Source organism: Peromyscus californicus, unplaced genomic scaffold, assembly GCF_007827085.1.
Source record: "Peromyscus californicus insignis strain IS unplaced genomic scaffold, ASM782708v3 Scaffold_15__1_contigs__length_86483966, whole genome shotgun sequence".
NCBI classification, from domain to species: domain Eukaryota; kingdom Metazoa; phylum Chordata; class Mammalia; order Rodentia; family Cricetidae; genus Peromyscus; species Peromyscus californicus.
This window is the reverse complement of record NW_026294447.1, coordinates 22,472,690-22,488,178: the sequence shown is the minus strand read 5'-3', so window position 1 is coordinate 22,488,178 and position 15,489 is coordinate 22,472,690. Positions and strand designations below refer to the sequence as shown.

Sequence of the window (15,489 nt, the reverse complement as noted above, 5' to 3'; positions counted from 1 at the left end):
ATATATGCAAAATATGTTGCAAGTCTTGGAAATACAGCAGTAGAAATCCCTGTGCATAATCAGGAGACGGGGAGGGGTGGAGGCGCACGATGTACCAGCCAACAGGCCATTGTAGACCTTTGACTCTTGGCAAAGGTCACCTCCTACATCATTGAAATACTTATGTGATCATAAAAGCAACTTCTACTCCTCACTCAACAGCAGGGCCCAGAAGCAAAGAAACAGTCTCAACAAAACAATCTCTGCGTTCACCATTCACTGCATTGTTAGCCTCGGTCCACTCTCCATCCCTCCACTCCTTCCCTGAGAGCGACTTTCAGCCTGTTTTTATCACAAACATCCTTATTTGCTACCTTCATCATTCCAAATTACCTAATTAGGACAGACTTCTCTCTGCAATTTATATAACATCTCTCCAGTAGCTCAAGCTTCCAAGAAGCAAGTTGCCTTTACTACAGACATAGGTAAAGCAACCCAGAAGACTGGGAAATGGCTCAGCAGATAGGAGAGTGTTCTCTGTGCAAGCCAGAGGACCAGAGTTCAGATCCCCAGCACACATGTAACAGTGCAGCAGGCCTAGAACCCCAGTACTATGAGGGGTAGAAACAGAAGGCTCGCTGGCACTTGCCGATTGCCAGCTTAGCTCCAGAGTCTGTGAGACCCTGTATCAAGGGAAAAAGAGAGTGACAGAGAAGGGTTCGTCCCTTTCTGGCCTCCCCACGGGGGCATGCTTACCTGAATACATACATGCCCAAACTCTCATATATCACACATGGGAACCTGTGACCACACACACACACACACACACACACACACACACACAAGCAAACATCCATTCCCTACATCTACTTTGTAAAGCCCAATCCAGCATTCCTGATCATATGATTCAAATAAATCCTGAAAGGGAATCAGTTTTGTCTTTGCCAAACCAGTTGAAGGCTCTAAGATTGCTGTAACTTTTCCGACTGGGAACGGTGCTGACCTAAGTCTCACCATCATCGCCACAAAGTACAGAAAGGATAACAATGTTTTTTTACCTTTACACACATTTTCAAAGAAGAGGAGGAGGAGGAAAGAGGGAGGGAGGGAGGGAGGGAGGGAGGGAGGGAGGGAGGGAGGGAGGGAGGAGAAAAGATGTTAGATAAACAGTTTCACAATAAAAGACACTCTGCCGGGTGGTGGTGGTGCACAATTTTAATCCCAGCACTCAAGAGGCAGAGGAAGGCGGATCTCAATGAGTTCGAGGCCAGCCTGGTTTGCATAGTGAGTTCCAGGAGAGCCAGACTACACAGTGAAACCCTGTCTCAAAAATGGGGGGGAAAAAGAGGAAAGAAAGAAAGAAAGACACCCCATTATATTGCCTCTGATTAGTAATAATAATTTGGAAGTCTTAAGAAATTGCCGGTCGGCGGTGGTGCATACCTTTAATCCCAGCACTTGGAAGGCAGAGGCAGGTGGATCTCTGTGAGTTCGAGGCCAGCCTGGGCTACAGAGTGAGTTCCAGGAAAGGCGCAAAACCACACAGAGAAACCCTGTCTCGAAAAACCAAAAAAAAAAAAAAAAAAAAAAGAAAGAAAGAAAGAAAAAGAAATGTAACAACTTCAGCTAAGATCAATTGAATAGAACTATTGAGAGAAATCGCTTCCTGGAGTGAGCACAGCCACAAAGGCAAAACAGGCAGGTAGGTTTAATGATTCAATGCCTTCCTGCCGAGACCCCAACAGAAAACATACCAGAAAAGTCAATCCTAAGGCTTTGGTAAGAATAGAATTCGAATGTGGAAACTATTTTCAATGACAAGAATTTTACATTTGGGTTCCCTTCTTTGCATGCTGAACTTTCCAAGTATGTAGAACTGGAGATATATATATATATATATATCACTGACATAGGTCAAATGTGAAAAGTGGCCCTACCACTAATAGGCACTGATGTCAAGGTCACTTCGGGGATATACTCTTTTCAGTGACAGTTTCGTTCTCCTAAGAAGGTGAAGGCTCTCAGAGCAAATGTGTATTCTATAATAAACCAGCTTCTACTCTGACATATTTCTTTCTCCCAGTAACTGCGGAAACCTGCCCTCTCAGATCCGGCAAATTGTTAATGGGAACCACCGCCCCCTACTATGAGCACTGCGCTAAACTGTAGGAGGAAACGTGACAGTCCTCAGTAATCTGGACCGATGGGGACAGGTGTGCAGATGGCCTTAACTCCTCACTCAATGGAAAGATAGACAATAGATAGTCAAGCAACGAAACTGTACACAGAGCACACACACTGCTCCAGGCACTCGGGGTATTAAGCTACCTCTTAGCAAAATATCTGTGGAGCATTGTGTGCTTGGTGAATATGTTTGGAGAAAGAATAAATGAAAGAATCAATAGCCTCGGTGGTAAGGGTAACCAAAATAGATGTGGGACGTTTTAAAAAGACAATGAGATGCCCTGAAATGCATGTCAGTAAAGTGAGTAACTTTCTCTTATGGATGAACGGAGTTTGGGTTAATGAATGGTTATTCCTCTAGTTTGCAAGGAAGCTGATGTGATGGACATGCTGTCGAAGCCTAGGGGGGAGTCAAAAAAGAGCCAATTCTGCTGGGGAACGACACTCACGGATTCTTGGCCCATCTTCTTCTGGAGCCGTGTTTGCCACTGGACGGCTTGCATGACAATGGCTTCCCACCTTCTTTCAAGGTTTACAATGATCAGCTGCATGGGCTGGTGGTCCGCATTGAGATTGCAGGTGTCCCGGTCATCCAGAAGATGTTGGCACAACCGCAGAATGGAGGCCACCCCTCTGCGACGCTGCTTGATCTCATGACAGAGGGACTGCAATGCAGAAAAAGACCAGTTTGTATGTGTTTGTAGGACTGACTCTCATGAGAAGCTGAGATAACCACTTCCACCATAATTTCACATTGTAGGGCTATGCTCAGCTCCGAACACTAGGGCGAGAAGAATGGACCCACAGTTTCCTTGGGATTAGTGGCCTCCAATACATAGCTGATGAATGCTAGGGAATTTAGGAGCCTCTGTTTCCTATTTCTCTTTCCACTGATTTATGTTTCCAAAATGGAAGATCTTGCCTTGACACCCAGGTATTAACAGCTTCTCACATGGGGGAAAAAGATCTCTCAGGTCATATGAATTGTAGACAAACAAATTAAGGTTGTAGGTTCAAGGTCAAAGGAAACAGAACTACAAATAGAAAATCCTCCCCCAAAATGTAATTATTCTTCCAAGTTTATCCCTAGACTCTTTGGAGGGAAAAAGTTCAGTATTTTATTGGCAAAAATAAATAATACTACAAAGAATTTTCATATGTAAACTCTATTATCTAAAAAACAGTGGGCAATATTTCTCTTCCAATGCTTGATTAACAAAGCAATAATATTCCTAAAACAGAAATCAAGCTACTGGCTTATTACTATACAATTTGCTGGTTGTTCTGTTTCTTTTAATAGACACCCACACCATTTAAAAAGGATATGCATGCATCAAAATAGCATTTTGCCTCTCCAAAGCATTTGTATTGCTGCGCTGACCCTAAGCTGAACGATTGAAACAAAATAGTGGGTACACATGTCTAAAAATATTATATCCTTTCTTTGCCTACGGATAGTGTGTAAGTGATATTCTAATTCAAAGCCTTCAGGAGAAATGATGATTATACCCACAAACATCACTGAATTACTAATCTCCTTCTACTGCCACAATTGGACTGTTCCAACAGTTAGCAGATTGCTTATTAATCAACAAGGGTAAACAAGACAATGCAATTTCATTTAGTGTGAGGGTTTTAATGCCTGAAAGTATTTGTGCTTAAAATGTTAATCTAGATAAGGCTTCATTAGAAGAAGTCTTAAGATGATTAAGTGCTGTTCACTGAATTGTGCACGGACTGATCAGCAGGTGGACATTCCATACAGATGTTCCACTTACTGATATAATGCATGCTATATCCATTTAAATGACCCTAACTCGGTAATAGCTGGAATTCTATTATTTCCGTAATGAGAGAACCTGTACCTTTAATATTTCTGAATTTGAAATGCGGTGAATGACAAATTCCCAAACCTCTATTTATGGCAAAATATGAATAGGAATTTTATTATTCACATCTTACCAGAGCAGCTGTTTCAGCTAGGTTTCCTGGACCGATCCTTATTTATTTTCCTAGGGTGCATTACTATTTTCCTATATAACTCCCGATTCCACCCTGGGTCTGACAAATCCCTTTACTGATGCTATTCACCAGTTCAGTGCTGAGGACAGGAAACCTCTAGACAAGCAAAGATAAACTTGGAACCTAGTAAAGCAATAATACTGTGTTCATCTCCTTCAGCAGTTCTCCCAACTACCTCCTCAACCCCCAACCTCCATCCCCCACCAGGAGACACACACACTCTTACTTCAACTTGTTCTCTTGATCTACAATTGCCAAGTCACCCAAACAGTGAAGTCCACCTAATGCCTATCAAATTTTAGCCCAATATTGAATATGCAAGAAAGTGTTATGGTTATGGCCAGATTGAAATTGGTTCAAATGAGACCTGTGGATTTGAATATTGATGGTTTGGGCTTATTCAAAGAAAAGGGCTAAAAAAAAATCAGAAGATGTTTTGATGGAATTGGATTTTGCAAACCTCTCTTTGGTAGAATAATAACTGCATATCTATAAGCCAACAAAAAGCCTTGAAGTTCTTAGCTGAGGGGAAAAATCATAATGAATGGCACTAAAATGTGTGTGGAGTTAGCTCAGGCCACATTTGCAAAGTAGCTCAGATGGCCTCATTCACCTCACAAAGTTCTCAAATAGGCTATTGGGGATGTAATACATTTCCATAAAGATTTATTAATAGACCATGATTTTTTGAAAGTGTCCAGAATGTATTGAGTATCTATGTATCCAGAGAATCTACATCTACATCTTAATACAAACAAGTCAAGATAAATACAGTACCTTAAGAACTACAAAAAATAAGAGTGAGGAGATGTGTCAGGGCTCTTGCATTGCAAGAATGAAAAACTAAGTTCAAATCCATGCCATACAGTTAAAAGTCAGGCATGGCCACATGCACCAGTAGCCCCCCAGCTGCAAGGTAGAAATGGAGCTCCTGAGAGCTCATTTACCAGCCAGCGTAACTGAAGCTGCATCTGGGTTCAGAGAGACCCTGTCTCAAGGCATTAAGACAGAACAATAGAAGACATCTGATGTCCTCTTCTGGCCTCATGTGCAAATACACAGGTGCATATACCTTCATGTTGATGTGCACTCACTATACATGTACACCATAGCCCCCACACAAATAAATTTCTAAAAATTTAAGTTACAAAAGCAGGTACTGTTAACATTTAGTATATGATTTTTGCATCCTCACAATTCTGAAGTTTTTACTTTAAATATCTTAAGAGTTTAGTCTACATTCTAGATTAAATTTTTCTCCATGTGAACTGTTCAAAGGAAACTAGAGAATTTTTATACCTAACATTGTTTCAATATTTCTTTATACCTAGAGACAGTTGATAACATTCTCCTATATAAATGTGTTTCTCTGACAACCATCAAAATGCATTTATTTATAATCACACATACTAAATAAAATCAGTGGTTTGTTGGCAACATTCCTTAGAATCAGTATTCTACATTATTTTTTAATAACAAACGGAGATACACATTCTCCATATGTACTGAGAAATGTTAAATATAACTAACGCGAGCAAATGATTATTATTATCTTTTGCCTTAGATTTTAGAGAAATGTATTTTAAAATAACAGAAACTACAGCTAAGTAAGTAAGGCACAGAATAAGACAAACATCCTCCCATGACCTCCTCAAATCTGTAAACGTCTTCCACTTGCTGGGCCTGCTTTCCGTGATGGAGGGTTACACAGTGAGCAAGTCATTGTTCCTTCCCTCAAGGAGCTGCGAGTCTGCTAGAGATGAGCTACATAAATACGTACAGTACTGTGTGGGAGAGAGAGAGAAAGAAGGAGAAAGAGACTGTGTGAGAAAGTAAGGGGTGGGGAGAGAGAGAGAGAGAGAGAGAGAGAGAGAGAGAGAGAGAGAGAGACTAACTGATGTGTGTACAAGCAAGTTGTTACTGGGAGTCCACCCATCTTTAAGGAAATGACAGGAGGCGGCTGGTCCGATATGAGTGACGGCAGGTACAGGGGTAGAGAGCCCGGAGAAATGTTAAGGTGGAATGTGAACAAGTGGCCTTAGATGGTATGGAGTGCTTACAGTGTTGGGGAAAACTGAAATATGAAGTAGCTGGAAAAGGTGGCGGGGGTGGGCATAGAAACATTCAGAGCACTGGTTATTACAGCCAGTTCGGAAGCATGTTCTAATGAAATCCTACTGGTTCTGATGCATAGTCACACCGCCTTCTCGAAAAATATAAGAAGAAGAGATGCAGAGAAAACAATTTTAAAAGGGAATTTCAATATGTCTAAGGAAGGAATTTTGAACGCTTCAGCATTGTCCCAGCCCGTCTTTATCGGAATCTCAGGTCATCTCCCAGGGGATCTATCCTGCTATGCTACTCTCAAGTTCCTAACTAACTCTTTTATTAATTTTTTTTATAAAGTGTCCACCAAGTTTTGTCATGCTTCTCAAAAGGCAGATTTGTAGTAAACATGAAAAGCCTAAAACAATAATCAAACTTCCACGGTTTAGTGCTGAGAAGTTACCCCTTTTCCCTTAAAACAATCAGATGCCCAGCACACTGACTGCATTTGTTTGGGGGTCCCATCATAAGAGAGGTGTTAACATGATAACTGCTCTTCTCTTACATATAAACTGCCAATCTGATTTTTCATTCACCAATGGCGGTACACATGATTTTTTGAAGGAAGTGCTTGGTTCTGAATGTCTCCTGACTTGATCAATTTTTTTCATGTTTAAACCATTCATAATAGTAGACCAAATATGATGTAAAAAAAAAAACTTCTGTTTTCCTTTTGTGGTGCTGGGATTTGAACCCAGAGCCTCACAAATAGTAACCGAGTGTTGTACCATTCTCCACCAAGACTAAAAAGACATTCTTCACTGACTTCAGACTCTTAGTAGCACTGAAGAGAAGACTTCCAATGTTCTTCCTTCTTTATCACTGTGTTAAACATTTGCTTAAATGAAAACATATTATGCAGAAAAGTAACATGTACTTGTATGTACCCATTCTTGACATCAAACATGTATTATCTAGCTCACAAAATGCAAATAAACATACAATAAAAGAACAAGTATGACTATTAGAGGAACTATTATATTAAAAACATATGCTAAATAAAGAAAGACGAGAAATGAGAAGAAAAAAAATAGTTCAAAAAATTCCCCCAAACTAAGCAGATGTTGAACACAGAGAAGCAAATCTAACTGGAGAGACGCTAGAGCATTTTATCTCCAGTATCTCTCCCATAGTTTTGATTCAATATGTTAACTCTGTTGGGTAGGTCAATATGAACCAAGCATTGGGATGCTACATGATCTGTTCAAATGAGAAGCTCTATGAGGCGGTGCTGTTTATGAAGGTGAATACTACTTCACCTTCGATATTGATCAACTATTTAACAAAATAGAGTATGTTACGTATTGACAAGCACGGTAGTGAGGGACCAATCTACATACATGACAGCCTTCAGCCTAGTGTGAGGGAAACCACAGAATGAACTGAAAAACAGCAGCACACAGGTGCGCTCCAGCTTAAAAAGCACCAAGAGAGCAGATCTCTTTTGGACCATTTCATAAACTGCAGCCCATGTTATTATTTTTTTTTAAATTTTTGGCCTCTTTCTATTTTTACTGTTTTGATTTCATGGGGTGATAATTTTATTCCTATTTTCTATATGTAGTAATGTTTCCAGGAATAGAAATTTCCAGATCAAAGAGTATTTGCATCACCCAGGAACTTAGAACTTCAAATTCTTCCCAGTCATCTGGTGTAGGCATGTAATCCCAGCTAGTCAAGAGGATGAGGCAAGGGGATAGTAAGTTTAGAGTCAGCCTGAGATAAAGAGTAAATTCCAGGCCAGCTGGGGTACAGGGTGAGGTAGTATCTCAAAGAAAGAAACAAAATAAAGCTAGCTTGTAGATCCCCTGGTATCACTCACATCTATATGAATCACAGAGAGTGACAGTTAACAAGGTCCTACAAGTGAGTACAGTCTAACGTTTGAAAACTCTGTTACACAGAAAGCAGATTCAGCTTTACAAATTAGAGATTCTATTTGAGTAGATTATTTTTAGAAACATAGAAATACAAGTCCTAAATTCTGATTCTAATGTAAACCAACAGTGTTACAGTCCCTGCTGCAGAAGCAGCTTTTGACTGCTTGATTCCAGATCATTTTCAAGGAGATAACTTTGGCAAAGGCCGTGTGAATGATCTTTATTATAGCAGTAAGCACTTTATGGGTATCAGTTATATACCAAACATTGTACTTTCCATTACAGGATTAACATTGGCAGATGACAGGCTTCTAACAAGATGTGGTACCTCTTAGGAGCTTATAAGACGGCTGATTTCCCCAAGGGAGAGCTAGAAATGCAAGGCAAAGGTTTCTGATAACACTTAATTCATCAAGATGTTGTAAGTTTAAGGAAGGCCAAGGAAGGGAGTGCACTTTGTGAGTGGTGAGGCCACGACTCACACGCACTGTATTACCACTCAATGCTAGCACTTGACCTAGAGAACAAGAAAGGTCATTACTAGCTGGAAGAGACTGGTTGGGATTCACTGGGCTAGAATGAGGCATCTGAAGATTGGAAGGTGGAGGAGAGGAGAGGCAGTATAGAAAAAAAGTTGAAAATCCCAAGTTTAACCAGTTTTCAAAAACCTAGGAGATAGTGTAGGGAATGATGATCATAGTTATTAAATTTACCATCCACCCACCCACCTAATTAACTTCTGGAGTGCTCCCTGTGTGCCAAGCCCTTTTCTCAGTGATAAATACAGCAGTATACAAGATGTACACTTTTGCTTTCATAGAATTTACATTCTAATTTGTCTGTGTGTCGATATGAGCCTGGAAATAAAGGTAAACATACACAAAATCATCACGTAATCAGAATTGTCCAATAAAACCAGTGATACTTTAGATTGGGTCATCGATAAAGCTTCTCTGAGAAGACATCCTACAATATGTACAGATATAAAAACAATGTAACTTAATATTCCGATTGTACGTCTTGAGATAATGTTTAAATCAAGAATAATTTTATATCATAAAAGTCTGATTTGGTGGCTGGCAAGATGGCTTAGCAGATAAAAGCCCCTCCCATACAAGCCTGATGGTTTGGGTTAAATTCCAGAACCCTTGGTGAAAGTAGAGAACTCCCTCCCAAAGATGTCCTCTGACGTTTGTGTATGAGCCTTGGCACGAGCCCCACACTCACACCCACACACACACCCCCACACACACCCCCACACACATATCACAAGCAGACATACATCCACTAATAATAAAATTAAAAAAATTTAAAAGCCTGTTCTATGATTAGGTAAAGAGTGCTTAAAAATTTGGAGCTTATTATTTTCGCACAACCCTGGGCCAGGGAAAGGACCCATACACTTACAAATGCCAAGTTGGGCCAGCTTGTTTTTCTGAGGTAAGAGCTTAAAAAGCCTGCCAGGGCCGAGTTATTCATACAGACCTGTAAACTTCCTTCCACAGCTCAGACATGGTCTCTAGCACAAAAATAATACCGTCCAATTTTAATACAGGGCTCCTACTTCTAAACATATCCTAAAATATAGACAGAAAAGGATACAGAGAAGCCTGAATCTTAAAGAAGATTTAAGACAAATACAGAAAATAAAGACTGTTAACTAAATACAATTATTGCAGTGATATAGTTCTTATATAGCTTATGAAATTGTCACATACAACGCTAATAGCATCAGCAGGAAAATGGAAGACCTGACATACAGATGGCAATCATATACTGCACCAAGGATAATCCTGTCGAATTATGTATCCGAATAAATATAAAATAAAAACAATGTCATGTACTCTTCAGCTATTTTACCCATATTCACCTGAATATAAAATAATAGTCATTGGGATTGCTTATCAATTGTTCAAGTGCTATTCTGTACAGTATTTTATGGGTTATTTTCACTAATTCTATATATCAATGACTAGCATTTTGTGTGTATTTCTAACATCTTCCGTACCACTGTATATGTGTGGAAGTTGAAGGACAACTTGTAGGCATTAGTTTTTCCTTCTACAATGTCAGGGCACGGGATTGAACTCAGATCAGCAAACTCGACAGTAAGCACTTTTACTCACTGGGCCATCTTGCTGGTCTCTTTCTGAAATTTTGTGTGGTTGACTCATTCAGTGGTCACAAAAGCGTGGAAATCGGTAGATGGGTAGGTAGATGATAGACAGACAGATGATGAACTGATTTACAGGTGAGGAAATGGTGACACTTGGAGTTTAATAAACAGTAATCCAACTTACAAGCATCGAAGGCAGAATTTTAACCCAGGGAGGTGGGATGGAAAAGTGACTCAGGAAAAACATTGACATTTAAGCAGAAAGCCAGAGAAGCCTGTAAGATCTCTTCATTCTCAAACTCCCCTGCACCAGACTTTTAACCAGAAGTGATGACAAGCACAAAGCTATTGTTCAGAGCCAACAACTTCAACCCTTTAGAAGTCCAATCTTCTATCTATTTGGAGGTTTTCAAATATAGAAAAATGTGTATGGCATACTATACTTGAATCTAGGATGGTTTTGATAATATAGATGGGAAAATACACATCATCGATAGAAAAAAACATGTATGAAACATCTATTATAATGGACATTGTATTAAGTGTCTGCGATTTGCCAGTAAACCGAGCAGACAATGCCTTCTTATCTCTTGGACTCAATAGTCCATTTCACTGTGGAAGTACTTCCTTTTCTGAGAAAGATGTATTTTACACAAATAATAAAGAGACTAAACAAAGATAGAAAACATCCTTTAAATAAATGATTATCAACATTCACAAAGAGTCAATAATTCTTGGAGTCCTAATAGTTCAATCCTGACCAAATGTGTGTGCAACCATATATATTATCACATAAATGATGCAAATAAGAATTTACATCCTAGAAGTATAATTACTCAAAATAGACAAAATTTGGAGTGTTGCAAATGATGTATGATTTATATATTTTAAATAAAATAAAATAAATGATTCCTGGTATTTTAACTGATTCCAAATTTCTAAAACAACGTTAGCTAACCTAGAGACCCAAGCTCAGTTGCAAACTCTGGGACTGAATCTATATTGAAGCTAAGTATTCTATAAGCATGCAGTGGAGTGCAAAAAATAGCAATTGAAAAATGACATGATTAAATGGCACGACACGCAATCATTTGCTCTCAATTATATCAATGTATCTTCTTCACTTCTAGGAGGCAGGCAGAAATATTGTTTTTTAAATGCCTCTATTAAATTGGTCACCAATAATAAAATAGATGAGAGTCCTAATAAGCTCATTTACATAACATACATCACACACCACCAACGTCTTCTCACCAAACAGTTCTATGCCTAGATTTGTCTCCTGCTTGTCACGAGTCTTTGCTACATTAGCAGATTTTAAAAGCAAAAATACTGCCTTCAGGACCACTGGTAGAAAAATGTTTATGAAACTTTTCTAGTTAACCCTTGGCAGGCTCCTTATTGCTAATTATGGAAAAGGTATTGATATAATATCTTGGCTGTCACATTCAATTATGGTGACGGTAGAAGCAGAATCTTGGTGTGACATTTTGGAAATATCATCTAATTGCAAGTCAGAAACAGAGAATGACAGTTTTAAGTAGATTATAACTCCTTTCCAAATAGCGAAGTGGTTTGTTTAATATAAAAGCTAGATTTTAAAAATAGTACTAAAGCCCCCTGCATTAGTTCACAAAGCACATCTCTACTGGCTCCTTGGAGAGGAGCTGGGTGGTGTGCCAAGAGTGTTGAAATTATACATGGTAATTTAAGTCTAGATTCAGACACTGAGCTTTTTCTTAGAACCATATAAAATAAAAATATTTCCAATAACTACTTTTATTTTTAAGAAAACCCATCTCCCCTCCGTTCTTTCACCTGCCCAATAGAAAAGCCAGTGGTTGCCTTATTTCCAACGCCTGACTTTTCAACCTAGAAAATCTCAATGACCTTGCTATCTAGCATGCTTACTAAACAATCTAAATCACTAAGCATCCCCAGGAGTGCTGTTACTGCTATAACTTCATGAAGATCCATGGATGGATGGATGGTGTTACTAAGTTTTAAACAAATATGCATAATTATGTTTAATAAATTATGCCTTCATTTGTTCTAAAATATACTAATTTTAGTTAGAAGGGACCATTTCTATTCCTGTTTCAGTTATAGATGAAAATATTACAAGCATTCCAAAAATGCTACCCCTCACTGTGTTATCCCATGAAACTGCTCTTCTGCCTCTGTGACATTCTTTAATTTCTTTGTTACTTTCTCTACACTAGGTTAAGCACTTTTTAAATATGTTTGTTTTCAGAATAAAATTCAGTAGTTGTGTATTTAGTTCATATTCACATGTAATTAGTAATATGTTATAAACCTCCTTTTCTAAATTAAAAACACTATTAAAATTCTAGACATACAAAACAATATGAAGATTAAGTTACTCTACAGGAAACTGTAATAGCTTACAGATTGCCTGTATCATTACTAAAATGCCAGTATCTATTACAGAGTCTCCCTGGAATAAAGAATGCACTTTTGGCAATAATCTTTTAAAAACATGTCCATTATTGTTAAGATGCTAAACTATTCTGCAATTACAGAAAGGAAACTTTTAGCAATCAGGAGGTAGAGTGCAGGGTGACGAAACTTAGCCATTAGAACGCCCAACACAGTTCCTTAAACTCCCACAGTCACTCTTTCATAAACAGAGAGGGAGTAATTATAATAGATTTTTACATAATTGTATTTTAAAACCTATTTACAATGCCCACTGAGGTTTCCTGTCTTATTGATTCCACGCAAACATTTTAAGCAATGCTGGATGAATGGAGGTGATTTTCTTCTCTCATTTTCTGTTGGTCCCAGCTACCTGAAATCATCTCTTCTTTCTAGCAGCTCTTTAGATCGAAGGATACCCAAGGCAGTCTGGAGGGAAGGGAAGGAGGACTGTGCTGTGACAAGTTACAGTACAGTATTCCCACCTAGCAAATTCCACCTACAGAATGGCATCATGTCAAGGAGAAAGCTGGCGAACGCGTGAGTCGGATGAGTTCAGAGAAGTTTCTAGAGATAACATCTGCTGGGCACCGGACTCGTGAGACTATGTTGACTTTTGTATCTTGCTTCTCTCTGAGCCACAGCACTTTCCTTACTCTTCCATCCATGTGGTAGTTGACTACTCTCTACTCCTTTCTTGAATCAAGCCCTATCATTCCAGACTTAACTGTGGCTTCTTATGAAGACACTCCTGGACCCACCAGACTTCCTGTCACTTGAAGTACAACATCCAGGGACTAATATCTTAGGAACGCAGTCCTATTAGTCCAGAGCCTACAGACGGAAAATAAAAAGGATTCAAGAACTCTAATGGTAAAACAAGAAAGAAGGAAGAGGTAAGCTAGGGGGAAACATCTCTAAGAAAGAGGCAAGAGATGCTGGGGAGAAAAATTCCACAATAGGAAAGTTTCTTCTTTTCTCATTTAGTCTTCCTTGACCAGAAGACATAGAGGTATAGCCAGCATTAGTAAGCTCTGGATTCCCCACTCTATTCCTAGCACATCTAAAGTAAACAGAACATTTTCCATGCGAGTTTGAACCAATTCTAATTTGTTTCTTAGCTTTTTTGCTTTGCACCCAAGGTGGAAACCCAGTTTAATTTTTTTTTTAATTTTTAATATTTTAAATCAGTTTTCAGTATTCTCAGATACTCAGTAATGCTAACTGCTGATCATTTGGAAATTTGGAAACTGAGATTATTTGGAAATTCAACTCATAAGTGGCAACCAAGCCATGCTTCCAGTAATTATATAAGACGGTAGAGAGACGCTAAGTTTTAGTTAACTTGTAAATTGCTATGATGATTTCTCAATTCAAAACAACATCCCAGAATCTAAAACAGCTAAAACAAAGTGGAGTTCAGAAGTCCAGAAACCTCTGCTAAATAAAGCTAAGTTTTCTTCTAAAGAAATCTACTTTCTTCTCTTCTGGGAAGAGGTACCACATATCTTTCTGCATGCTCCTCCAAGGAAAACTGAATATACAGGGACTCTCCTCCAGGTGGGCACAAGGCGTTATTCCATTTGACATTTTGGCAGCAAGACAGAGCATAAGTTGTCTAGCTACAAAGATGGTTTAACATCTGAGCAGCCATTTGGAATGAGGAAGAAACCATGTCTGCGATAGCTTCCTAGTTAAACAAAAACCAGCTTTGTCACCTTAAATAAATCACAAAATATGCCCACTCAAAAGTCTTCCTCTGAAAAGTAACTATCCTTTAGCTTCTAACATCTTCTGGCTACAGATACTATACAACCCTACACTCTGGAAAAATATACTATGGTGGCCTAAAATGGCTTTGAAAATGTTATAAAATAAACTTTGAATAGCTACCAAATAAGTTACAAGGTAGTTGTCATCTTTCATGATGAATCATGGCGGTATTATAGTATTAATTTATTATTATGCCCTTGTTATTTTCAGTGCTGCTGGCTATAATTATACAGAGCTGCTTTATCTGGATAAGTGTTCTACACAGGTCAGTTTTATGTCAACTTGACACAAGCCAGAGTCCTTTAGAAGAGGGATTCTCAGTTGAGAAAATACCTCCACTAGACGGACCCGTGGGCAATGATTGATGTGATAGAGCCCGGGCCCACTCTTAGCTGTGCCAGCTCTGGCCTGGTGGTTCTGAGTGCTGTAAGAAAGCAGGCTGAACAGGCCGAGCAAGCTTGGAGGAGTATGCCAGTAAGCAGTGCTCCTCCACGGCTTCTGCATCAGCTCCTGCCTCTAGATTTCTCTGCCCTGCTTGAGTTCCTGCCCCGATTTTCCTTGGCAATGGACTGTTACCCGAAGTATAAGGTGAAATAAACCTTTTTTCTTCTATCTCAGCCACTTTTCTGTTGCTGAAATAAAACACCATGGCCAAGGCAAGCTATAAAAGAAAGCGTAGGCTTACGGTTTCAGATGGTGAGAGTCCATGACCAGCATGACTGGGAGCGTGGCAGCAGATAGGCAGGGGTGGAGCATCTTGTAGCGAGAGCTCACCTCTTGGTCCACAAGCATGAAGTCGATAGAGTAACTGAGAATGGCTGGACTTTTAAAACCTCAAAGTCCATCCCCAGCTGCACACCTTCTCTGGCAAGGCCACACCTCCTGAGAGTTTTCAAATGGTTTTACCAACTGGGGAACACATGTCCAAGCATTTAAGCTTATGAAGACCATTCTCACTCAGACAATCACCTTTGACTCCCTGTCCCCCAG

At 39.2% G+C, this 15,489-nt stretch overlaps 1 protein-coding gene across 1 annotated transcript in view; it reads right to left on the bottom strand.

Annotated features, from left to right (window-relative positions):
- Akap6 (A-kinase anchoring protein 6) overlaps positions 1 to 15,489 on the bottom strand; it is a 441,797-nt gene that overhangs the window by 41,570 nt on the left and 384,738 nt on the right. The window contains 1 exon segment of the mRNA XM_052738516.1: positions 2,613 to 2,828. Coding sequence (XP_052594476.1) covers positions 2,613 to 2,828 — 216 coding nt within the window.